Genomic DNA, 24,470 nt, shown 5'->3' with positions numbered 1-24,470 from the left:
GTAATGCATCATCCCGTAACTAACTCATTAGTCACATTGCTTGCAAGGCTTATAGTGATGTGCATTACCGAGAGGGCCCAGAAATACCTCTCCGATACACGGAGTGACAAATCCTAATCTTGATCTATGCCAACCCAACAAACACCTTCGGAGACACCTGTAGAGCATCTTTATAATCACCCAGTTACGTTGTGATGTTTGATAGCACACAAGGTGTTCCTCCGGTATTCGGGAGTTGCATAATCTCATAGTCAGAGGAACATGTATAAGTCATGAAGAAAGCAATAGCAATAAAACTAAATGATCATTATGCCAAGCTAACGGATGGGTCTTGTCCATCACATCATTCTCCTAATGATGTGATCCCGTTCATCAAATGACAACATATGTCTATGGTCAGGAAACTTAACCATCTTTGATAAACGAGCTAGTCAAGTAGAGGCATACCAGGGACACTTTGTTTTGTCTATGTATTCACACATGTATCAAGTTTTCGGTTAATACAATTCTAGCATGAATAGTAAACATTTATCATGATATAAGTAAATATAAAATAATAACTTTATTATTGCCTCTAGGGCATATTTCCTTCAGTCTCCCACTTGCACTAGAGTCAATAATCTAGTTCACATCGCCATGTGATTCAACACCAATAGTTCACATCGTCATGTGACCAATACCCAAAGGGTTTTACTAGAGTCAATAATCTAGTTCACATCGCTATGTGATTAACACCCAAAGAGTACTAAGGTGTGATCATGTTTTGCTTGTGAGAGAAGCTTAGTCAATGGGTCTGTCACTTTCAGAGCCGTATGTATTTTGCAAATTTTCTATGTCTACAATGCTCTGCATGGAGCTACTCCAGCTAATTGCTCCCACTTTCAATATGTATCCAGATTGAGACTCGGAGTCATCCGGATCAGTGTAAAAGCTTGCATCGACGTAACTCTTTATGATGAACTCTTTATCACCTCCATAACCGAGAAATATTTCTTTAGTCCTCTAAGGATAAATTTTGACCAATGTCCAGTGACCTACTCCTAGATCACTATTGTACTCCCTTGCCAAACTCAGGGCAGGGTATGCAATAGGTCTGGTACATAGCATGGCATACTTTATAGAACCTATGTCTGAGGCATAGGGAATGACTTTCATTCTCTCTCTATCTTCTTCCATGGTCGGGCTTTGAGTCTTACTCAACTTCACACCTTGCAACACAGGCAAGAACTCCTTCTTTAACTGTTTCATTTTGAACTACTTCAAAATCTTATCAAGGTATGTATTCATTGAAAAATCTTATCAAGCGTTTTGATCTATCTCTATAGATCTTGATGCTCAATATGTAAGCAGCTTCACCGAGGCCTCCGTAGTATGCATGATATGCTCAAGAACATCTTTCATCAAAGCCCAAACACACGTGGACATCAAGCACTCAATGAGGGAGTGTCTCCACGAATTCTCGCTGCCACACATAGAGCAACACGGTTTGTTAGACATATTGCAGCGCTTTAGCACATTGTATGCTGGCAAGGAGTGTTGTGTTAGACGTCATAAGAAAATTTTAATCTTTTAACGAAATGGATGTATTTTTTATGAGACATGGAATGGATGTATTCCAGAGTGACAGAGGAACCTGAGTAATCCGGCCTGTTAGCATTGTTTTTGTTTTTTGAGGAGAAGCATTGGTTTTGGAGGGAATTCCTTACTTGGCCCTTTCTTAAAATTTGCTTCCCTTTTTGGCCCAAAAAACTTTTTCTTCCCTTTTTGACACTTAAATTTCATTTTGTTCCCTATGTGACACTTCCATCAGATTTGGCTAGTAACGGTGTTAAGTCTGACAAAAAAGACATTTTTACCCCTAGTGTAGTATCTCTACTATTAAAGGAGGATCAAACGTCGTGATGGTTCGACCTCGTTCGATCCCCTCCTCCCTTAGAACGAAAACCATCGCGAGGGCCACGCGCCCGGCCGCAGCAGCCCAAAAATCGCCAACTCGGCCCATGTACGAGATCCACATCCGAAAAACACAGATCGGCCCTTTCCTCCCCTCGTACGATAGCACGCACGAAAAAAAATCTACCGAAAACCTCGCGCACCACACCGAAGCAAAAACAAGGCAGAACCCACGTCCAACACCTTCTCCCCGACCCAATCTCCATCTCCAGAACAAGACCTCTCTCCCAATCCCGAACTACCCACGAAAAACAAGAGAAAATCCCGCACATCTCCACGACACCCACGATCTCCCCCGATCCAGGCGACGAACATCCCTGCCGCCCTACACCATGCCGAGAGATGGGAAGCGGGCCCGTCCTTTGACGAGGAGGTGTCACCGGAGGTCCCATCTGCCTCTTCCCTTCGCCCAGGCACGCCGACCCGTCGTTAACCAGTGGCGGAGGTGTCGACGAGTTCGTCCCGGGCCTGCGCGTGGAGCACGTGAACGGCTCCATGCCAATCCTGGTGTTACTCAACATCGACCTCGAGACGGCCGGCTGGGGGTTCCTTCTTGCCGTTGAGGACTTCCACGACTGAGTCCACAGTACCACCCAGTAAGCTCTTTTTCTTCCTTTTCCTCTCTGAAATTTTGTTTAGTTCTCTTCTTGATCTGGTTCCTAATACAGAACTCGAGCCCGATCTTGATTTCTTGGTTATGTCCTGCACTATTGTTGTTGATACAAATTCATCGAATAACTTCTAATGAAGACGGAATAATAAAAGTTATATTGTTCTTCTATTTCACGACTTACTGTGATTTCTTCATGGTTTGTGCCAAGTACGGTGCAGGTTCATGTGCCCCTGCTAACCGTCATATTTTTCAGGTTAAAGAAAAGGTATGGGCATGGACCTCTAATATTTCTCTATACATTTGACAATTTGATTATTTCTCAAAAAAGATAGTAAATCCATCATTGCTGATATGTAGATGTAGGAGAAATTATATTTTTCAGTTTTGTAACTACTGACGGAGTTTTGCGTTCTTTGTAGCAGAAATTTGATAGTCTTGTTTATTTTGTTTCGCCATTCTCTACATATAGTCTTCTTGTTGTGATGGATAGGCCACGGGGGCAACAATCGGAAGAGAGTTTCGCGGATGGGGTGGATAACTGACGAGGTTACACGTATGGCTGTAGCGGTACATCAGACTTAACTTCATATTTCTCGCTGGCAATAATTTCCTCTTTATGTTTTGGTTTTGCTCAGTATCCCATGTGTTAGTTCTGCATGTATTTTATTTGTTTACTGAAACTATGAGCAGTAGTACATCAGAGTAGTTACTGAAAATACTCCTACTACAGGAGGTATTGCATATGGTTTTGGCAGAGAGTGCAACTTGTTTTCTGATTTTTATCTGATATATCCATATTTGTGTTTGCTGTAACAGTGATTCAATACCAAGGTCAGGATAAGGTGGAAGACTGTGTAAGCTCCACAATGCCGAAACTTTTGGTAACCATCTGTTTACTTCTTCCGACTATTCATTGACCAATATATCCTGAAAATTAGCTACTATGATGTACTAAAATGCTGCTCAATCGAGAGCTTTCTGTACACACACCTACCTAATATCTGTGTGTTGCTACTTAAGATGATGCTGGATGTAGTACATGCCTTTTTTGTTAATTCCAGCCTTAAGATGTTGCTCTCAAATTTATATAAAAAGTTAGTTCTATAAAATTGTTATGAAGTGTACTTCACTTGATCATAACAATTTCTACAGAGTATTTTAATGTTTTTCAAATAAAAAGTATGTGTTTAAAATAATAACATTAAGTATCTTTAGACTTTGTTCAGTAAATCACTGCAGATAGACGTATGTCTTTATGTAGCATTTTATAGTGAGGTAGTGGCACAGGTAAGTATATACGAGATGTACCTTGTGTTCACATAACCTTTTCCCAAGAAGGAAAATACTACAAAGGTCTTAGTGCTACATCGTAGTTATTTTATTTATATTCATTATATACTCCCTCTCTAGCAAAATAAGTGTCTCAACTTAAGTTAAAGTTGAGACATTTATTTTGGGACGGAGGGAATAGAATACATTTCATGCCTTGCAGGCTTGGTTCCTTCACTATCAATTGAGTACTTCCGTTTGTTCCACTATAACTATATTGGAGGCAAACATAATGTTGATATACCCGTGATTGATAAATTTAAGAAAACACTGGAAAGTGGAAACCATGATGCTGATATACATGTGACTGATAGTTCATGCAGTGTTGCATATTAGTACATCTATATGCTCTTATATTTCTTTACGGAGGGAGTACTACTTTAGTCTTCAGACTTCACTAAAGAGGACAAAAATCTACATTCTTCCAACTTAGTTTTATCTTCACTATTGTTTTCTGGTTCTATTTTTCAAATTATAAACCACTTCTTTGGTTCGAAGGAAGAAACTCCATTGCTACTTAGGACTTGGTGGTGAGTAATTTAAAAGGGCATGGTAACTATGACTATACATAACTATTCATGGCTTATTTTTGTTTTGAAACTACAACTACATGTTAGATCTCATATGGATATACATGCACCAAGTATTTCATGTGTCCATTGTTAAAATAGAAAACCATAAAAAATGATGTTATGTTTTGAATAGAACACACAAACTCAACTAAGTACATTTGTGAAATCCTATGCAGAAGAGAATATATTGTCTTTTAAGCTAGGTATGCTGATGAACACCTTGAAGAGGATTGCTCTCACATTTGAAGAAGTTTTAACAGTCCACTATTTATGGGATTCTGAAGGAAGGTTTGTTCCAACATCTATCTCTGTCATTGGGCTGAACACGGCAGACCTAAGGGAACATTATATTTATATCCTTAGTCGGAAGCTTGGGAAGGGCCAAGTTGGGACTGCATACTTCTGCACTGAGATAAGTACATCTGAGCTGAAGGTTGTAGAGCTTGCAGGAATTGTTGTCAGCGCTTTGCCTATGTGCTATTCACAAGAATATTTTATAAGTAAAAACATTCTAGAGAAATCATGTGATTCGATAAATTTCAAATTTTTAAATACCTACTTTTTATTAATTGTTTTAATTCGACATAGTTTCTGCGATTTCCTTGATTTTTTTTCTAAATTTCTGTGCATTTTCTGATTTCTCATTTGATTTTATCATGCATGGTGAGCTTTAGATATGAGACAGGCATGTGGTTAGAGGGCAGTAGGTTTCCGAAAGCAAGGAGTGAATGAAGACGTCTGCATGAGGCCAAGGCATGATACTGTTAGAAAGCACCCCCTCCGTCCGAAAATACTTGTCATGAAAATGTGTAAAAATGAATGCATCTAAAACTAAAATATGACTAGATACATCCATTCCTCCGACAAGTATTTCCGGACGGAGGGAGTACATATGTATTATTCAACGTATGTGTTCAAGTGACTATTATTCCATTTCCAAATCATGTGGTTTTGTCAAAACAAGTGGAGGGATGTTAAGAAGATCATTGTCATTATGTCAGTAAGGTGATGAAGAGGGTGGATATTGGTCTACAGACATAGAAGAGTGAAACATGTTTATCTTCTTTCAAAGTCGATTTCTGAATAGAAAAAGTATTCATGCTCTTTATTCCGTGGCAACGCACGGGCAATCATGGTTATTTTGACATATGGTTTCAGAAAATGCAGAGCAATATGAGTTTGTCATAGCAGATATTTAGTTGGAAGAACATAGATTGAAGATGGACATATCAGATGTGGCTGCTTGATAGGATGCTTATTTAGTTATGTTGAGATGCAGTTATGCTTCGTTTGATGTGGTATGTGTTCTCTTTTTTTAATATTTGCTTACTTGCTTCTTACTTGTCTATCAGGCTACTTTGGTACATGGCTACTTTGGTACATTTTAGAGAGAAATTTGTAACAAAGGGAGTACATTCTATAGAGAAAAACGTATCATACTATTTTGTGAGGTGGGCGCATTAAGGAGGGGTTGTCCAGGCTACAAGAGGGCTTATCGTGGGTTCGTTGATAACCGTGAGCAACTAGCAAGGTTGGATCAGCGTTGGTGGTGAATAACAATGCTGAGTGACACCCAAATTTATGTTCCGTGGTAACGCACGGGCACTCAGCTAGTGTGACCAGATTATTCACATGCAAACAAAGAGGCAATATGATATATTTTGTCGTGGTTGGATAAATAAAAAAATAGTACTATATGACTAATCATCAAAAAAATTGCGGGGGACTAATAATAATATGATGAGTGGAATAATGACTAACCATTCAGCCTCTACTGTAGACTGTAGTGTATAAATTTGTGCAGATTAATCTTGCGGGTGATAGTTTAGACCTTGACATGTCAACGAGTGATGTCCTGAGCTGTGTTCGCGCTTCAATTGCTGCACAAGCTCACGCCTCCATCGAGTAAAATGTCTCCATCGAATCGTTCCAAAAAAATGTCTCCTCACTACCATGTATATACACGAATCAGTACGATAGTTACCAGAGTATTCCGCCGAGATCGAATTGATCCGGTCGATGCTTCTTGTGCTAGCTTTGCACGTACTCGTGCATGAGCACCCGAGTGCCGGGCTCTCGCGGATCGAGCTGTGCAACGCGACTGGTTGGGCGCAGGTGCATATGAATATTTGAACGTGGAATCTCCAACGCTCAACACTTTCATACATTCATATTCACGCTCCTTCTCTTCCCTTTCTTGATGACATATACTACCACTAGGGATAAAATTGTCTTTGTACGTCATAGTTAACACCGTCGGATGAAAAAATGGATGAAAGTGTCACGTAGGGAACAAAATGGACTTTAAGTGTCAAAAAGAGAAAAAAAGGAAGTTTTTTAGTCAAAAAAGGAAACCAAATTTTAAAAAAGGGCCAAATAAGGAATTCTATCTTGTTTTTTTCTGAGCAGGATGGGGAATAGCATTACATCTGGGCTGAAGGTACCGGCCCATTACGATCAAGACGACAAACACACTTCCGCTCTTCTCATTTTTCTCCCCCTCTTTTCCTCCTCCCCTCCGCCTCCATATATCTCCACCTGACCGGCGACTGCTAAACCCTAGCTCGTTCCCCTTCTAGCCTTAAACCTTCTTCCCCCATCTCACGAAAAAGGGCAACATCTAAGCGGCGGCGGCGGCGGCGGCGGCGGGCGGTGACCATGGCGGAGCTGAAGCGGCTGTCGGAGAGCCGCGACCTAACCCGCATCGAGCGGATAGGTGCGCACTCCCACATCCGGGGGCTGGGGCTGGACTCCTCCATCGAGGCCCGCGATGCCTCGGAGGGGATGGTCGGCCAGCTCCCCGCGCGCCGCGCCGCTGGACTCATCCTCCAGCTCATCCGCCAGGGGAAGATCGCCGGCCGCGCCGTCCTCCTCGCAGGGCAGCCGGGGACCGGCAAGACCGCCCTCGCCATGGGCATCGCCAAGTCGCTCGGCGCCGAGACGCCCTTCGCCTCCGTCGCTGCCTCCGAGCTCTTCTCCCTCGACCTCTCCAAGACCGAGGCGCTCACCCAGGCGTTCCGCCGCGCCATTGGCGTTCGCATCAAGGAGGAAGCGGAGATCATTGAGGGCGAGGTCGTTGAGATCTCAATCGACCGCCCTGTCTCCGCCAGTAGCTCGGGCATACCTTCAGGTGCTACCGCGGCCGGCAAGACTGGAAGGCTCACTTTGAAGACCACGGACATGGAGACGGTGTACGAGCTGGGTGGGAAGATGATTGAGGCCCTGGGGAAGGAGAAGGTACAGAGCGGGGATGTGATTGCGCTCGACAAGGCCTCCGGGAAGGTTACTAAGCTTGGCCGCTCCATCGGGAGGTCACGGGATTATGATGCCGTTGGTGCCCACACCAAGTTTGTGAAGTGCCCTGAAGGAGAGCTCCAGAAGCGCAAGGAGGTTATGCACTGCGTTACCTTACATGAGATTGATGTCATCAATAGCAGGTAACTCCACGCCCCTTCGCAGAAATTTGTCCTAGTTAGAGAATTGGAGTCAAATATGAAGTGTTTGAACATACAACAATTAAGCCACGTTCCTTACCTTTAGAAACTCGACAGGAATTTGCATTGAACCTTCAGGATGTAGTAGATAGAAACCTTGAAGGGCGCATGGTTTTGCTCATTACTGCCACAAGAGGACACTTGCTAGTTACACGTCTCCCAGAAGGATTATATATAAATTTAGGTGTAAAAGATTTTATATTCTACTCCCTCCTTTCCATAATTCTTGTCGTGAACTAAAACCTATTAATAAGTAGGATAACTGTTGGTGACTTTGAATTACTCAGGCTATGCTTAGTGTGTGTGTTTGTAACCACTGTGATAGACTATCCATCGTCCAACAAACTATTTTTGTATTATTATAAAAAAATCTGCCGAAAGGAGTATTTTTACTGTTTGCAGGAACTTATTCGCTTAGCAAAGGATACTGTAACCCTATGTTAATGGTTCACTTATACTTCACTTCCACATCCTGAACTGTGAAGCATCTGCTTTAGTATGCCAATCTATTGTTGTTTTAGACCTTACCTATACTGATTCATGCATAATTATCTGTTAGTGAATAAGATCATCTAACTGCTAGTTACTCGAGCTAGTCTTGCTCTGAGCTTTAATTTGGAACAAATTCGAGCAGAGACTTCTGATTAATGTATTTTAAGTCGTAGGCATATTTCCATGGAATGCATGACATAACCAAATTGGTTGTAGAAATTATGATCAGTTTTCATGTCTTCATGTACAACAGTGTTGTAGTATATACCACATTTTCATGTTCGTCACACCATTTTGGTCGAATGTTAAAAAACTTGCTGACCAGCTAATTGTAATATACCTACAAGGCCACAGTTCGGATGTGCTATTGGTTTTAGCAAATCATTCCTCTGAGATTAGATTATAGGCAATTAAGATCCTGCAATCAATATCCACTCCCTGGAAGGCCACAGTTCGGATGTGCTATTGGTTTTAGCAAATCATTCCTCTGAGATTAGATTATAGGCAATTAAGATCCTGTAATCAATATCCACTCCCTGCGAAACACCAATCCTGTTAACAACTGTTGAATTTAATAGAGTTATGCGGGTAATTCGAAGGTGCAATTGAGAGTGCGTACTATAGTTTTTTCATGCCATAAGATTAGCTGATACCTTTGAAAAGGTGGTCTCCTTGGATAGCATCTAGTCCTGGATGCACAAACTGGGATCTGATATGCTTTTTAGTTCATAGAGAAATACAGAGTGCTATTTTATCCAGCCGGATCCTTCCACTCTTATACAAAAGAAATGATCTGTGAAATCTTGCAGCTTCCAGTTTGTTACAGGGATGCTCATGTAAAGAAACATGGTTCTATGAACATAAGTCAATAGTATTGGTACAAGTTAGATGATACTTGTACAAGGAAATAGAAGCTGTTCTCAGAGATGGGCTAGACATATTTTGCATCCATACATTCTGCAGATATCTGCAGCCGTTGATATCTGTAACTGATATTGATGCTGTTATTAGCTGAAGGTCTTCTCCGTGAAACTATTGACGTTGTTCTATGCTTCTCTTAGATGATACTAATTCTTTGGATAGTTTTGAACTTTTTCAAACTTTTCTTTTACAATCTTCTTTATACAAGCAAAGTTTTCCCCCCTATCCCATCCTTGATCACATCACATGATACACGAGTATCTTGTTTCATATGCATATTCGACTGTAGTTTACCGTGGCATTTTTGCTATCTTTTTATTCCTGAAGGTCTTTGATGCCAAACTATTGACATTATTCTATACTTCTCTTAGATGACACTGCTGCTTTGAATAGTTTTGAACCTTTTCAAACTTTTCTGTTACAATCTTCCTTATACCAGCAAAGTTTTCTTTTTCCCCATCGCATCCTTGATCACATCACATGATACAAAAGAGTATTTTGTTTCATATGCATATTCTAGACTTCGAGTGTAGTTTACCTTGGGAATTTAAATGCCCCAACCAACTCATTTTTGTTATCTTTTTATTCCTGTTCAGGACACAAGGCTTCCTTGCACTTTTCACTGGTGACACCGGTGAGATTCGTGCAGAGGTTAGGGAGCAGATCGACACAAAAGTTGCCGAGTGGAGAGAGGAAGGGAAGGCTGAGATTGTCCCTGGCGTTCTGTTTATTGATGAAGTCCACATGCTAGACATTGAATGCTTCTCCTTCCTGAACCGTGCTTTGGAGAATGACATGGCTCCGATCCTCGTTATTGCAACGAATCGAGGCATCACAACCATACGCGGGACCAACTACCGGTCACCACATGGTATACCGTCGGATTTCCTCGACCGCCTCTTGATCATCACAACACAACCATACACGGCGGAGGAGATCCGGAAGATCTTAGACATCAGGTGTGAGGAAGAAGACGTTGAAATGTCTGCTGAGGGCAAGGATCTGCTCACAAAGATTGGCACCGAGACCTCCCTCAGGTACGCGATCCAGCTGATCACTTCGGCCGGCTTGGCTTGCCAGAAGCGCAAGGGCAAGGTGGTGGAGATGGAGGACATAAGCCGGGTGTACCACCTGTTTCTGGACGTGAAGAGATCGACGCAGTTCTTGATCGACAGCCAGAGCGACTACATGTTCAGTGAAGTGCAAGGGGATTCAGATGGGGATGACGCCATGCAGTCCTAGACGGAGAATTTTGCAATGTAACTGGGGTTGGCTTGATGGTTCGTGTATCTTGGATACTTGTTGCTCGTTTAGATTAGTTAAGCGTGAGAAGTTGTTACCTGACAAGCACACTTGATGGGTGCAGTGAGCTATGTTAACGGCTGTAACCGGTGACTTCACAATTGAGTGTATCCTTCGTCTCAGGCTCGTTCGTTCAGTTCTTTTTCAGACTCGTGTCATCAGTTTATATGTCGTTTCTGATCAATGCTATTCTTTGGGGGAAAAGGTGCACACTAGTTAGAACGGCCGTGCAGCAACCAGCACGTGTCCTTGGAAGGAGTGAAAAGTGTCTCAAACCGTAGTGGGGTGCCCTAAAACGTGTCTCAAACCGTAGTAGGGTGCCCCTGACGTGCTACTGGCCGCGAATGGTCTGATCTGAATCATGGAAGCAAAGTACAGTAGCTGAGGAATAGCATTTGATCACATCCGCTCAAGATGAAACGAAACCTTTCTGCTGCGGACTGACGATTCTGAAGCGGGACAAAATACTCAATTGGGCAGAGGCGGACACACACGCACGGCACCACGCCACCGCATAGCGCAAGGTGATTTCGCAGGCCGCGCGGCGCGGCGCGCGGGGTTACCGGGACCGGGGCGATCGATCGATCATTGAGAGGCCGCCACGGCCGGCCCGGGCCGCGCCCCTCACCCCCGTGCGTCCCCGCGCTCGGGGCGACGTGGTTCCGTGGGCCCCTCGTCCTTCTCGGGAGCCGGGACGTTGGACAGCACGATCAAAGGAAACCGTCCTCTTCCGCTTCCCCCCATTCCCCACTTCCTTCCCCTCATCCCCCTCCCCCACTATCCAACAGAGCAGCCCACGCTCTGCCCCCCTCCTCGACCGACCGATCGCTCCCCGCCGCCGGCGCCATGGAATCCAGCGACCCCAGCCCCGCCGCAGGTACGCGCCGCCCCCCTCTCCGCGGCCTCATCCAACTGGATTGCTGCCCGGAACAGCTCGATCGCCCGTCCACCCCGGAGCCGGACCCCCCGCGCCCATTTCCTTCTCCGTTTGCTTCAGCTGCTTCGCGCGTGGAGCTGCCGTAGGATTAGCGAGTGCTGGTGTTGCTCGGTCCGCATGGTGCTCGTGTGTCGGCGGCGGTGGCGAGGCTGAAATCTACCGCGCACGAGCTGAGCCTGCGTTGTGCCGAGTTTGCTCGCTGTTACTCTCAGTTGTCGAATAGGCCACTGAATTGTGAATGGAGCATGGGTAGGTATATATCAGCATTACGATGGCAAGTTCGTTCTGACCTGATCACAGAGCACAACTTGGGCGGAGGTGTTGTAGCTAGTGTCGATTTCAAAAGGAAATTCGGATGTGATTGGTCATTGGCCTGATCCCATTCTGTTCTCAATTCTGAGCTTAAGAGAGTGTACCTGTTCAGTTTAGTGATCGCCTGAAAACCAAATCCAGACACGCATCTTATGGATCACACGTAGTTTCCACCAGGCAGATACAGTTGCAAGCTAAGAAATGAATCATGTAAGGCATCATCCCACCTAGTGAATGCATAAAAAGCCTACCTGTTATTCCCTTTCTCCCAGCTTACTGAATTCTTAGGCACCCACTCCATGCGAGCTTAAGGATGCTCACCTATATCTGATATCCTGGTTATCTGCGTACTACTGAATTTGGACTTGTTGTAGAACTGCGATTAATCTATGCATCCATATTTATCAGGCACTTTGGGTTTAGGTTCAGATAATGTTAGGAGATGGTATCCGATGATTCACATAACTGGCTGTTTGCCTTTATTCAGGAAATATGATTTAGTTGAATGATGCATGTGCACTGTGATGAAGATATTGAAGTTGCATCAGGGAAAAGGCACAGCATTTATAAGTTAACATAGTTTATGCATAACTAGCACACTCAATGTTTTCTCGGTCTGTTTGTTGTGAAATACAGGTATTCGAGCCTCATATAACAACTGTTTGCATAAGTTCAATGCATAGTATGTCACAACTGGAACTGACTATTACATATGAGAACTAGTGATTGATAACTATTCTTTTGTGTATATTGAGATTTTTACTTTTATCAGCAATGAAGGAAACTTTGGAGCTTAAATTCTGGTTATGTAGCCTGATAACAGATATTTTTGTTCTTATGACAGTAAGTAAGACGCAAGAAATATCCGTACCACCTGTGGAGGGTGTAGCTGGAGGAGGCACTAGTTATGGCTGGGTGGATGGAGGCTTACAGGGGTCGCATCTAGGTTCTAGTGTGATTGACCCTACTAAGGTGCACTCGGCAGATCTTTTGCATGTGTGGTCTATGCCCAGCACAGCAAATGTTAGCCAACAAGAAGCACCTCGACCTCTAGAGCATGTAAGTTGTACTTGATTTTATTAGCACTGCTAGAACATATAATCTCTTGCTTCACAGCACTATGCAGAATGTTCTAGTGTCGTGCCATATTTCTGTTCCTTCTGATCATTTTTCTTCTTTTGACTGTAACTTGGGACATGCTGTTGTTCACCAATCCTACTGCTTTATGATCTGGTACTGCTCTGTTACTATTAGATTCCTCATATTTTATTATCTTCTTTCCAAAATCCCTTCAGGTTAACCTTTTGGCAGCAAGAAATGAAAGGGAAAGTTTTCAAATCGCGTTACGTCCAAAAGTTTCATGGGCCAGTTCAGGTATTGCAGGGCCTGTGCAGATTCAGTGCACTGATCTATGCTCATCCTCTGGAGGCAGGTTTGTTTGGTTAAATTTTGAATTCATTCGGTGGCTAACCAAGATGTGTACATTCTACTTTGGATGATTATAACAATGCTGTATCAGGTTAGTGGTTGGTCAATCTATAACGTTGCGACATGTGGTGCCTATATTAGGTGTACCAGATGCCCTTGTGCCTATCGATCCTTCCAGTCCGCAAATAAACCTACTTCCTGGGTACTGCTTCTGTGCTTTAGCTAGCCACATGATTGAAACATTTGTCTTCATTTTTTTTAATAATTGCTAATTGCTTTCTTTCTACAGGGAGACAACTGCAGTATGGGTCTCACTAAATGTTCCTTGTGGGCAAGAACCTGGTCTATATGAAGGAGAAATATGTATTACTGCTGTGAGGACAGACTCAGAGTAAGCTTAAATTGGCTACTTATTTGGTCATGTACTTATGTCACAAATGGTAGTATAATCTGCTCAAATTGCTTGGAGAAAAACATGAGGACAAATTCTAACCACTTACGCAAGTGACCAAATGGCATACTGGAACGAGATATCAATACGAGAAGACATATAAAGTACTCCCTCCATCCCAAAATTCTTGTCTTAGATTTGTCTAGATACGGAATCTAAGACAAGATTCCGTATCTAGACAAATCTAAGACAAGAAGTTTGGGACGGAGGGAGTATTGGAAATAATTTGTTTTACTGTAGGGTCATATTCTCAGTATATATTGTTGGTGGAAAATCCAGCCATTAGAGCTTGATATGAGTTTGTATAGTTGCGTCTTGTAAAAACCAAGACATTGTTTTCTGTTTGTTCCAAGTTTTTGGACTTGCATTATCATGATCCCGTATGAAGTGGTAATTTGAAACCTAGTGTGAGTTCACGAGTCTGATTTTCTTATATGCTTCCAATAATGTTAGTAAATTGGATGGGGTTCAGTTCATGAACCAAGCAAACATCTTTACAAATAGTTCTTATTCATCCTGAAGCTAGAATTCTGAGCTTAGGTCTCAGATGCGGGTATTGGATGTGTGCCAATCTGATGCTTGCAGGTGGTAACGTGTGTCCAGATGATATTTAGCCTGGAATTGTAGCCACATATGCATCTATGTGCTGTTAGTTATTCATCATTTGAGTTATTAACTGTTATTTTTTGGTATATATTTGGCAGTTCCAAGGCAGACTCGTTACCAAAATCCGAGAGATACCAGCTGTATAAAGAATTAAAGACTTGTCTTGATATCACTGAATCCAGAGACCACTCTTCGTCAGAGGAAATGGTATTTTATCTGTCAATAACACTTCACATACTAGCATATAATTCCTTTCCTTACAGTGCTATAACATGCAGATACTAAGACTATCATCAACTTCAACCACACTGAGGAGGATGCTAGTGCTTCCAGCATTCCAGGACTGCCATGAGAATAATGGATTAGGAGACATGATGGATGAAGATGTTATGAACAATGTTGCTGTTCGTGTAAAGTTAAGCCTGACTGTGTGGGATTTCACTCTCCCATTGACACCTTCCTTACCTGCTGTTTTTGGTGTATCCTGGCAATATTCTCCTTTAGTATGTAGTAACGTTCTGACATATTATGATATGAGGAATTCCATATGCCTTCTTTGTGGTGCAAGACATTCAATTTGCAGACCTGAAGTTGTGAATTTATGTTTGAGTTGTCTATGTAGGTATTGCAGCTATCATCATTTTGCATTTGAATTGTATTTGTATGCATTTGTTGTCCTTTAACTATATTAGATATCTGAAACTGTCATTGAAGACCGGTTTTGTTTGGAGCATGGCACCAAAGGGTGGTATGATGCACTGGATCATCACTTCAGGTGGCTCCTCCAGTACAGAATCAGTCCATTTTTCTGCAGATGGGGCGATAGCATGCGTATTCTTGCGTACACATGCCCCTGGCCTGGTAATGCATCTATTTCTAAAGAAAAAAAAAGAGTATGCTTCTTTATGTAAATTTATTCTCAGATGTGATTTTCCAACTTTGTCTTTGTTCTTTTAGCTGATCATCCAAAGGCTAATGAATATTATTCTGATCCAAGACTCGCAGCATATGCTGTACCTTACGCGCCTATTCTGTCATGGTAATGCTAGAATTTCTACTAAATTTCATATCAGCTTGTTTACTTCTCTTCTATTAATTTCGTTCCTTTGTTGATGCACAACAGTACCGATGCAGCAAAAAATTCTCTGCGAAGAGAGGTTGAAATCTTGAAAACAGAGGCTCATTGGTCGAAAGCTTACTTCTACTTGTGGGATGAGGTGCATGATTTTACTTCTATGCTATATCGAGTCCGTAAAGAGAGATCTGAAGGACTAGAGTATCACCAAAGAACTAGCCATGGACAGTGGTGTGTGGAAGCTTGCTATCAATGTGCCAGAACCATGAGTTGGTCGCGAGATCTTATGGGTTTCACCTCTAGCCTACCCCAACTTGTTTGGGACTAAAGGCTTTGTTGGGTTGTTGTTGTTGCTGTTGTTGCTATATCGAGTGAAATGGTTCTACAACACAAAGTTCAAGGGTTGCTATGCTTATATTGCGTAGTGTGATGTCACATAGTTTTCAAATCCCATTAGATCCTGCCTAGTTCTATGCAGTTGGAACGATAATATAGTTATGAGTTATGATAACAGCAATTAATGAACCACGCCAGGCTTAAGCGTCGTAAATAGAAAGATAGAACTCATGAATCCATAGGCAGCTCATAAATCCCTAGGCGAACTTCCCAAATTGCCCTATCAGACCTGTGAATTCCCTGTATTTGTTACCCATGTTACATGCTTGAGATGTTATCGAGGGTATTTTCGTCCATAATTGCGTTTGCATTAGTTGTCAGTATTGTGAAACACAGGGTAGTTAATATTCAATGCTACCTAAGCATTTTTGTTTAATTTGGATGACTGCAACTGCTTTTGTTATATAATGATGATGCCAATGCAACATGTCAAAGAACACTAGTGCTCAGTACACACTGCTACATGTAACTGCTGACTAGGACCTGCCGCTGAATGTTGAGCTAACCCTTCCTTAATTGGTTCGAAGGGTAGATCCAAACTTCATTTAGCCAACTAAATCGCTTCTATGCTCCTAGGATATCCTGATTCTTGAGAAAACTGTATATTAACGGTTTGTTCTATGTGAGTTGTGAGTGTAGCTTCGACCTTCTATGTGCTAGCAGCTGATGGTTGCACCTTGGCAATATTCTGGTGCAAACCATGAGGTAATACATACAGCTACGCTACTCAAACCTTTTTGGTTTGAGCACCAAATCAACATAAAAAGAGAACCAGGAAATAAAGTTTTGAAGGTAGATTCCAACTTAGCATAGCTTCATTCATTGGGTTCATTCTTTCTGCGTGAAAAAATGTAATCCCTGACAATCTAGGAGTTGAAATAAAGTAGGAAAGAACATGACAAAAGTTTATTTCTAGGAAACTTCTACATTTTATTTCCTCTAACTCGCTTGAGTTTAAAATTAAAATTGTGAAGGGTCATGCAATAATTCATGAAGCATCTCGTTCTTGTGGGTCCATTTTAATCTGGTGCTGAAACTAAAATGGTTTGCACTATTGCACCTATACACTCAGGTGCTATGCATGTGCTTAAGTCCTTAAGTGCCCAACCAGTTGAACTCTATTCTGATGCGTCAAACCACATCAACTCATGTATATGGTGCACCTGTTCTTTTCATCGAAAAGAGATACATGTGATCATCTTATAATTTGTTCTTGTTTTTTTCAGCCATTGAATATGGAGCAGTACGAAGTGATCCGCAACATCTCTAACGAGTTAAGGACATACACACCTGATGTGCGTATTCTAACAACTTATTATGCTGGTCAGTATACTTCCATACTTGGACTCATATACGACAAAACGTAAAGCTCTTCTTGTGATGTACACTTGTTTAAAAAACACTACTTATTTGGATCCGAAATGAATATGTATGTATTTGTGCTGAGAATATTAAGAGATCATTGTACTGAGGTAGATATATAGTCTAAGTTACTTAATCAGCTTAGCCAACATGCTAGAAAACAATTCGGTAATAAAGTACCGCTGTATATTGTTTAGTGCTCAATATAATGGGGGAATGTTGAGAAGCAAACTGAAGCAAAGAAGGGAGGTGAAACTGAAAGTTTGTGGCAAAATGAATCAAACATGGGGTTGAATAATTACAATTCTCTTGGCTGCCATCTTGAAGTTTGAGATGTTCCAAGTTCCAACTAGTCTAATCACTGTTGAGATTTGATGTACCATAGAATTATTTATTTTGTTTATTGCTAAGCTACTGTGCTTGCTTTGTATATTTTTTCTTAAATGAACATCTGATTACTTGCTTGCGACTCATGGGGTAAAATATTTCTGTTACCCAGCCTGGTATTAGGTTTTATGGACATTTAGATAATGATTATATGGAAGCTGGCACTTGGGAAGCCTTAAGTTTCTTCTTACAATTTGAATGGCTAATGTAGGTCCAAGTGGTTCTGAACTGGCTCCTTCTACGTTCGAGGCTTTTACGAAAGTTCCAAATGTTCTACGTCCGCATACACAAATCTTTTGCACTAGGTATGCATTGTTGGGCACTTGTGTGTTCATTCTGGATTGCTAGTCTGCAAAATCTGGAGCATCTGATGTCATACTGATTTGGCATGATATGGACTTGCTTTTCCAGCTATATGGATATGAAACCACATCTATTTCAGTTTCCTATAGCATCTATACTAATGCAACAATAATTGACAATAATCGATTCACGATGTTTGGTTCTAAACACAAATTGCGTAAGGTTCAGAACATTAAAGTGTTATTTGGTTATCTATATCTTGAATTGTCTTTTCATACCAATCCCGAGCCTATGCTATTTGTAAAGTGCACAGGTTTTAGAAAGTTAGAGGTAGTTATGTTAACAAAAGTGGACCAAACAATATGAAGTTATCAATGCCCTGTTTGAGATAAATTTTGCACTGACATGGAATTGACAATTTGATGAAACTGAGAGCGCTTGTACATGTTGTGGATGTGTGAGATATGTGATAGTTAGGCCAGTATAAGTATTGGTGGCTTGGTGCGAACTAATGGAAGTGTCATGCATTGTTCAATTTTGGACTTGTTAACAAAATGCATACCTACAGGACTGAAGAACCATTTCCATCACTGATATTTTTTCTTATACAGCGAATGGGTTCTTGGCACAAGAGAGGACTTAGTGAAGGATATTATTGCTGAACTACGACCTGACCTTGGTGAAGTAATTACAGATTCTGTGTTTCTATTTAGTTTCATTTGTGCCATTTTCCTTTTACACTTTCTTTACAAGTTTACAGCGAGGAGGATGATCCTTACGTTATCTTAAAAGGACATTATTTTTAATGCTTTGATATTCTACATCAAATTCTAGGAAGCGTGTTCCATGCTTAAGGGTCTCATGAAGTTACAGCATTGTCTTCTGACAACATTGTTCTGATCTATTGGTATATTTCATCAGAAGTATAATTAAAGTTGTTGGGTGACAGTATGCCAGCTTGCGTGGGTTTATGTCATATTTTCTTATATTTTCATAAAGTATAGGAAAATGTTTATGAGTCATATAAACTTTATGAAAATATGGAGTGTACATTCCTTAATATTTTCTTTTACGAGTAGTGTCTCTATGGACAATGTGAGCCCAGTAACTGCATTTGCATACATTCCTGTGTACCATCCTTCTGCTATTCTTAGTTTCTTGTTCATTAATTTGTCTGATGCTATAGACTCAATGTAATTTTTTTTTATGAAGGGTGTTTTTATTGACTCATAATGAAGCATCAAGCGGATACATACGCAATGAGCGACACCCGGCCTCTGCATAGCTAGGATGCACACAGCCAACACCAACACACACAAAAAAAACTCATGCCGGCCTCATGACCGAAGCTCTGCCTTGGCGGAGGAAGAAAAAAAAAGATCAAACAGCGATAGACTATTTACAACAACGACCATCGACACTGACTATCTCTTGACAACACAAGGACAATGAGAAGGGTTCTTCAAAAGCAATGCCTTCAAGAAGGGAACGACACACAAGTGCCGCCATTGCCGGATCCAACCCTCGAAGTCCAAATCATGGGTTTTCACCCTGTCTGAGCAAACTCCAAGCAATGCCATCAACATGGTAACGGCGTAAAAATGCTGCCGTTGCCAGGTATAACCAAGTAGGGTCAGACCTAGGGTTTTTGCCCCAGAGCTCGAGACCTGGTGCTCGAGAAGCACCACCATGTCAAAGTCATCATATGTTGTCTTCTCCACTTGCCTCGATCCCAACAGCAGCAACACTAGCCCACCGTCGCACACACGACAAATTCAGATGATGGAGGATTTTCAGTAGCACTACCAAAATCTCAATTTCGGTACGCTTCGGCGGTGCCGCAACATCCTCACAAGTGGCAGCACTGGTGGTGCTCTGAGGCCAAAAATTGAAATAGCTCCTCAAATAATGTAGGGTTCTTTTGTCAAATCCCTCTCTTTTCAGTGATGCAGTGAAGAATTTCTTGTGTGTTGCCAATGCAGTCAGAGGTTCAGACCTTTCTATACAAGTTTAGTGATATGGTTGAGTACTATTGGCATCTGTATTTTAGGCTGTTTGATCGCCAATCGGCATGAACCCTACTGTTTTAACTACGAACCACCTCAAGTTTCCTAGTCAACTACCTTAAAAACTCTCTTGGTCAATGGAATTTTATATGACTCTCTCATATAGACTTATAGAGTGGTTTTATTATTTATGATTTTTTCTCTCAGATATGGAAGTATATGAATCTCTCTGCCCTTTTCGAAAAAAATATGAATCTCTCTGGTTTTTTAAGTTCGTGACCTTTATCTTGATGAAACCATCTTAATCGTATCTAGGAGTGGTGGACATATGTTTGTATGGGGCCTTCTGATCCTCAACCAAATTGGCACCTTGGGATGCGCGGAACCCAGCATCGGGCAGTGATGTGGAGAGCATGGAAGGAGGGTGGCACAGGATTTCTTTACTGGGGTACCAACTGCTACGAGAAGGCTATGATACCAAGTGCCGAGGTATGCTATACATTGGAAAACCTCTTGATACAGTGAGGTGACATTAATCTATGAAGGGTGTTTTCATTTTTTACAGTAGAATTTGTGTAAAAGTTGCCTGCTAGTTTTTGTTCGCGGTGACATCTGGGGTGTATGTTTGAAAAATCCCCTGGTTCAAGTACCAAACCCTTGTTCAAGCACCGAATCGACAAAAAATTCCAAGTATTTTTTGGAGGTTGTTCCTAACCCATCAAATATCTCTTCAAAAGTTCCATTAGATTCATTTTGTGTTGGGAGAAATGAAAAGGAGATATGCCTGGCATGTTATAGGTTAAAAAAAAAAGTTTGTGTTGCATTGTACTCCGTCCGTCCCATAATATAAGACTTATATTATGGGACGGAGGGAGTAACTTGTAAGCAAGAAAACATGATTTAGGATGCTTGTTTGCTCATGGAAATTTCAATTTCACATTCATTTTTTGTTGGTAGACATGGAGGTAGTTAGCTTGCATGAAATATGATTGTGATTAGTTGCATATATCTTCAGCACTGCCCCATTTTATGTTCCCATCTATGAACTTGATTCGGAATAATTAAAATTTATTGTATTTGGTGCTCATATTTTAAGATGTTACGGTAATTTCAAGAAATATTACCTGAACATGGGTTTGAATGTTGAACTTATATGCATGCAGCATGTTTGCTATTCAGTAACAAGTACTCCCTCTGTAAAGAAATATAAGAGCGTTTAGATCAGTAAAGTAGTGATCTAAACGCTCTTATATTTCTTTATGGAGGGAGTATAAATGTGTAAGAAAGTGAGAAGATAGTTTTCTTACTAAATTAAGACTAGAAGTCTAATAGAGATGTATCTAGTAACTCTTATTTTAGTGTATCTGTGGATGATATTCTTAGGTTTGAGATTGTCTTATTTTCTACTCCTACATTTAATCTTAAACTGAACTTTCAGCATTTGTATTGTTACACGATTTAGTGCTTTAAATATACCATTTCCTGTTAATTCAGGTACCTGACATCGTTATTCCGACTTCAATGTTTATTTTGCATTTCAAATTTAGACTATTTTTGTTTACTTGGTACAGTATATTATGTTTGATCTTATCCTCAAACTTGTGTGGTTGCAGATCTGTTTCCGACGCGGCCTTCCTCCAGGCGACGGGGTTCTGTTTTACCCTGGCGAGGTGTTTTCTTCGTCAAAGGAACCAGTTGCGTCCCTCAGGCTTGAACGCATTCTCAGTGGCATGCAGGTGATACTTTCTGTTTTAGTTTTTTGAAAATGCTACTCCTGCCGTTCACTATTATAAGATGTTCTAAGTTTTTTCTGATTAGATGTATATAGATGCATTTTAGTGTGTTTTTTCACTCGTTTCAGTCGGTAGGTAGTCCATATTGAATATCCAAAACATCTTATATTTGGAACGGAGGGAGTAGTTCATTTTTGTCCTATTTCACCAGTTCACCTTACCTTTTGTTTTTCAATGGTACAACTGTTGGCTTAGATTGGTTACATAACCAAATGAATTCTTCCAGTCTTTCACTTTAAACCAATTTCCAGTAGAGAACTATGAGCTGACTGAAACTTAGCTACTTGTTTCTCGATTTTGGTTATGTAACTTCTAGTAGAATAACTATGAGCTGTCTGAAACTTACAGTAGATAACTATGAGCTGTCTGAAACTTAGCTACTTCCAGCCTTTCACTGATTTCCAGTGGATAACTATGAGCTGTCTGAAACTTACAGTATCTAACACTTGTTTTTGGATTTTGTAACGCAGGACATTGAATACTTGAACCTTTACTCCTCAAAGTACGGCAGGGAGGAGGCCTTGGCCCTCCTGGAGAAGACTGGCGCGTATCTTGGCCCGGATCGCTATGCACATGATCATGGGCCAGTTGATGTGATGCGCGGTGAGGTATACCGCACCTGCAGATCTTAGGGCAGCCATGCATACCTGTCGCTCTTTCTTTCTTCCATTGCGGCATATCTGTTGTTGTATGTGGCTTATTACACTGTATTAGCCAACTGAAACTCGCTAAATACTTTTGAGCAAACTCGTCAAAGCTAGCAGTAATTGTAGATACTGCCTGTACTAAATCAGCGACGATTAATATGGACGGGAAAGGGATGGAGTAGAATATGGTAGTGTGGCCATCTCCATACGGGCCTTGTACATATACGGACGCTCTTTTTGAATCGTGTCTGTTTTTCTGTTTGTGCTGCGCCTGCCATGATGAATCGTTTGTTGTCAAGAGTTGCATTTCAACAGTACCTGGAGAGGGGGGTGGGAGACAGAAACCATACCTGGAAAGAGTTTTTCGCCAAAAGCCCCAGGACACTTAAGGGCCTAGTCAAATATGGAATTGACTGGCCGACAACGCCAGGCTGCCTCCTTCACCACTGGTACGGACCCATATGTCTCGACGAATCCCCTTGTAAAGAAAATCTATCCCCAACGAATATCTCATCTGTCAGCTTTTGGCTACACTCGGCGACGCATCGAAAACCATTTAAAATGTTCTGGCAAAGGGTCGCGGACAGATGGGACCCAGCCCCACCAATCCACCCAATCGTCCGAGCTGTTTTCTTATCCGGGCCCTTCACTCGCTCCGGCCTCTTGCTGCCCGGCCCTACCCTCCTCCATGTCGTACGGACACGCAACAGCATCACGGGCCACACACACAGGCACCCCTCTCGAACCCGAAGTGCATTTTATTATTTGCCAAAAATCCGCGGCATCGATTCTCATCTCATTTCAACAAGTGACACAATGCCACAATGGTGCCCTGTCCCTCTCCAGTCTCCAGTCTGGTAGCTCCATCACCTTGGCCCCCAGCGGCCAGAGCCATTCCAGGATCTAGCGAATATGTATACGTTATTTGTGTCATCCTTTATTATTGCAGATTACCTTGTTGGGGGGGGGGGGGGGGGGGGGGGGGGGGGTCCGCACAAGTGGACGGTCATTATCGCAGATCCATGATCATTCGAAAGATCTCCGACATCTCCATTGTCAATTAGCTCTTGCCTTGATCCACACCGGCCGCACAAAGCTTTATTTAATTCAATTAAAAAGAGTCCGGAGAAAAAGCTTCTTCTCACTGCACTCACCGGTGCAATGCTTCTGTGCTTGCCACTTGGCTGATCTGCCTGTTGTTATCGGTCTACTCAGGTTAGAGATTATGTGATGTCTTTCCTACTTTTGAGTCGTAACCTCCTCCTGCCTTATTGGTTATTGCATTAGACTGTAGCCGCGAGATTCTTCCACTGGAGACACCCGTGATCCTGTTGCCATTGACCAGATGCACCAGCATCGGCACACCAAACAGCCAGCCGGTGCTATTGGTTCAAGGTATCTAGGCTGAATGAACACCGTCCATTAGCAGCAGCCTAAGTACGAGTAACAGTTTACCCAACACCGTCCAGTCATCTTTCACATGTGGAGCATTCCAGAAAGAAACAACCCAGTAAACGGCGGCGCCGGTCTGGTCTTGCGGCGGGCTGGTACTGATCTTGCGCGACGGCCGGTGGCTGCACGGCGATTCTCGGATACTCTGATGATCTCACGGAGCAACGACCCGGCCGTTCTCTCGTCTTCGCAAGGACATGCACCGTCCGCTCGCTGTTTCTGGCTGATCGCAGTTTCTGTTCAGAGTTTCGGTTAGAGACGGTTGTCCTTGTCCGGTCTACCTGACGTCGACGCCGATCCCTGTGCAGTCTTGTGTAGCTGTGACTTTGCCATTCATGCTCAGCTCGCCTCGCCTGCATATCTCCGGACCGCACGAGATCGTGATGAACGATCGGATCCTGATGAAACTGAACTGAAGGGATTACCAAGTGCTTTTCATGTGCAAGTGCAACAGTTTGCTTTTCACGCCACGGATAGTTATGGTTAGATACCAGCGGCAGTGCGTGTTGGTCAATGATCAGTTGCTTGAGGCTTCTCTTGCGTGGAAACGACTTCCTTTTCACTTTCACCAAGGGCCGGGGGGAGTGCAGGATGATGGGTTCCACCGAACGAATGGTTTCTTTTCGCTTCCCCAGGACA

The 24,470-nt window shown here is 42.2% G+C and overlaps 2 protein-coding genes across 5 annotated transcripts; both read left to right on the top strand.

The window, feature by feature from the left end:
• The first annotated feature begins 2,141 nt into the window (after window positions 1-2,141).
• Window positions 2,142-10,798, top strand: LOC109764546 (uncharacterized). Its single transcript, XM_020323346.4, has 6 exons — window positions 2,142-2,549; window positions 3,057-3,119; window positions 3,383-3,447; window positions 4,728-5,765; window positions 6,877-7,904; window positions 9,971-10,798. The coding sequence occupies exons 5-6, from the start codon at window positions 7,126-7,128 to the stop codon at window positions 10,614-10,616; spliced, it is 1,425 nt and encodes a 474-aa protein (XP_020178935.1). The 5' UTR covers window positions 2,142-2,549; window positions 3,057-3,119; window positions 3,383-3,447; window positions 4,728-5,765; window positions 6,877-7,125; the 3' UTR covers window positions 10,617-10,798.
• A 299-nt stretch (window positions 10,799-11,097) lies between these two features.
• LOC109764548 (uncharacterized) lies at window positions 11,098-22,640 on the top strand. 4 transcript variants are annotated; one of them, XM_020323347.4, is made up of 16 exons: window positions 11,098-11,553; window positions 12,770-12,984; window positions 13,221-13,357; window positions 13,445-13,555; window positions 13,643-13,744; window positions 14,509-14,617; window positions 14,689-14,889; window positions 15,103-15,271; window positions 15,368-15,449; window positions 15,534-15,627; window positions 17,108-17,204; window positions 17,842-17,935; window positions 18,545-18,617; window positions 20,255-20,428; window positions 21,553-21,675; window positions 22,203-22,640. In XM_020323347.4, the coding sequence occupies exons 1-16, from the start codon at window positions 11,523-11,525 to the stop codon at window positions 22,362-22,364; spliced, it is 1,974 nt and encodes a 657-aa protein (XP_020178936.1). In that variant the 5' UTR covers window positions 11,098-11,522; the 3' UTR covers window positions 22,365-22,640. The 4 variants fall into 4 exon arrangements, 3 of the variants coding, with proteins under 3 accessions (XP_020178936.1, XP_020178937.1, XP_045088748.2); XM_020323348.2 differs by lacking the exon at window positions 11,098-11,553 and having other exon boundaries at window positions 12,763-12,984; XM_045232813.2 differs by lacking the exon at window positions 11,098-11,553 and having other exon boundaries at window positions 13,495-13,555.
• Window positions 22,641-24,470: the final 1,830 nt, after the last annotated feature.

This window comes from Aegilops tauschii, chromosome 2 (assembly GCF_002575655.3).
Source record: "Aegilops tauschii subsp. strangulata cultivar AL8/78 chromosome 2, Aet v6.0, whole genome shotgun sequence".
Taxonomy (NCBI): Eukaryota; Viridiplantae; Streptophyta; class Magnoliopsida; order Poales; family Poaceae; genus Aegilops; species Aegilops tauschii.
The sequence above is the reverse complement of the archived record's forward strand: the minus strand, read 5'-3'. Positions and strand labels throughout refer to the sequence as shown.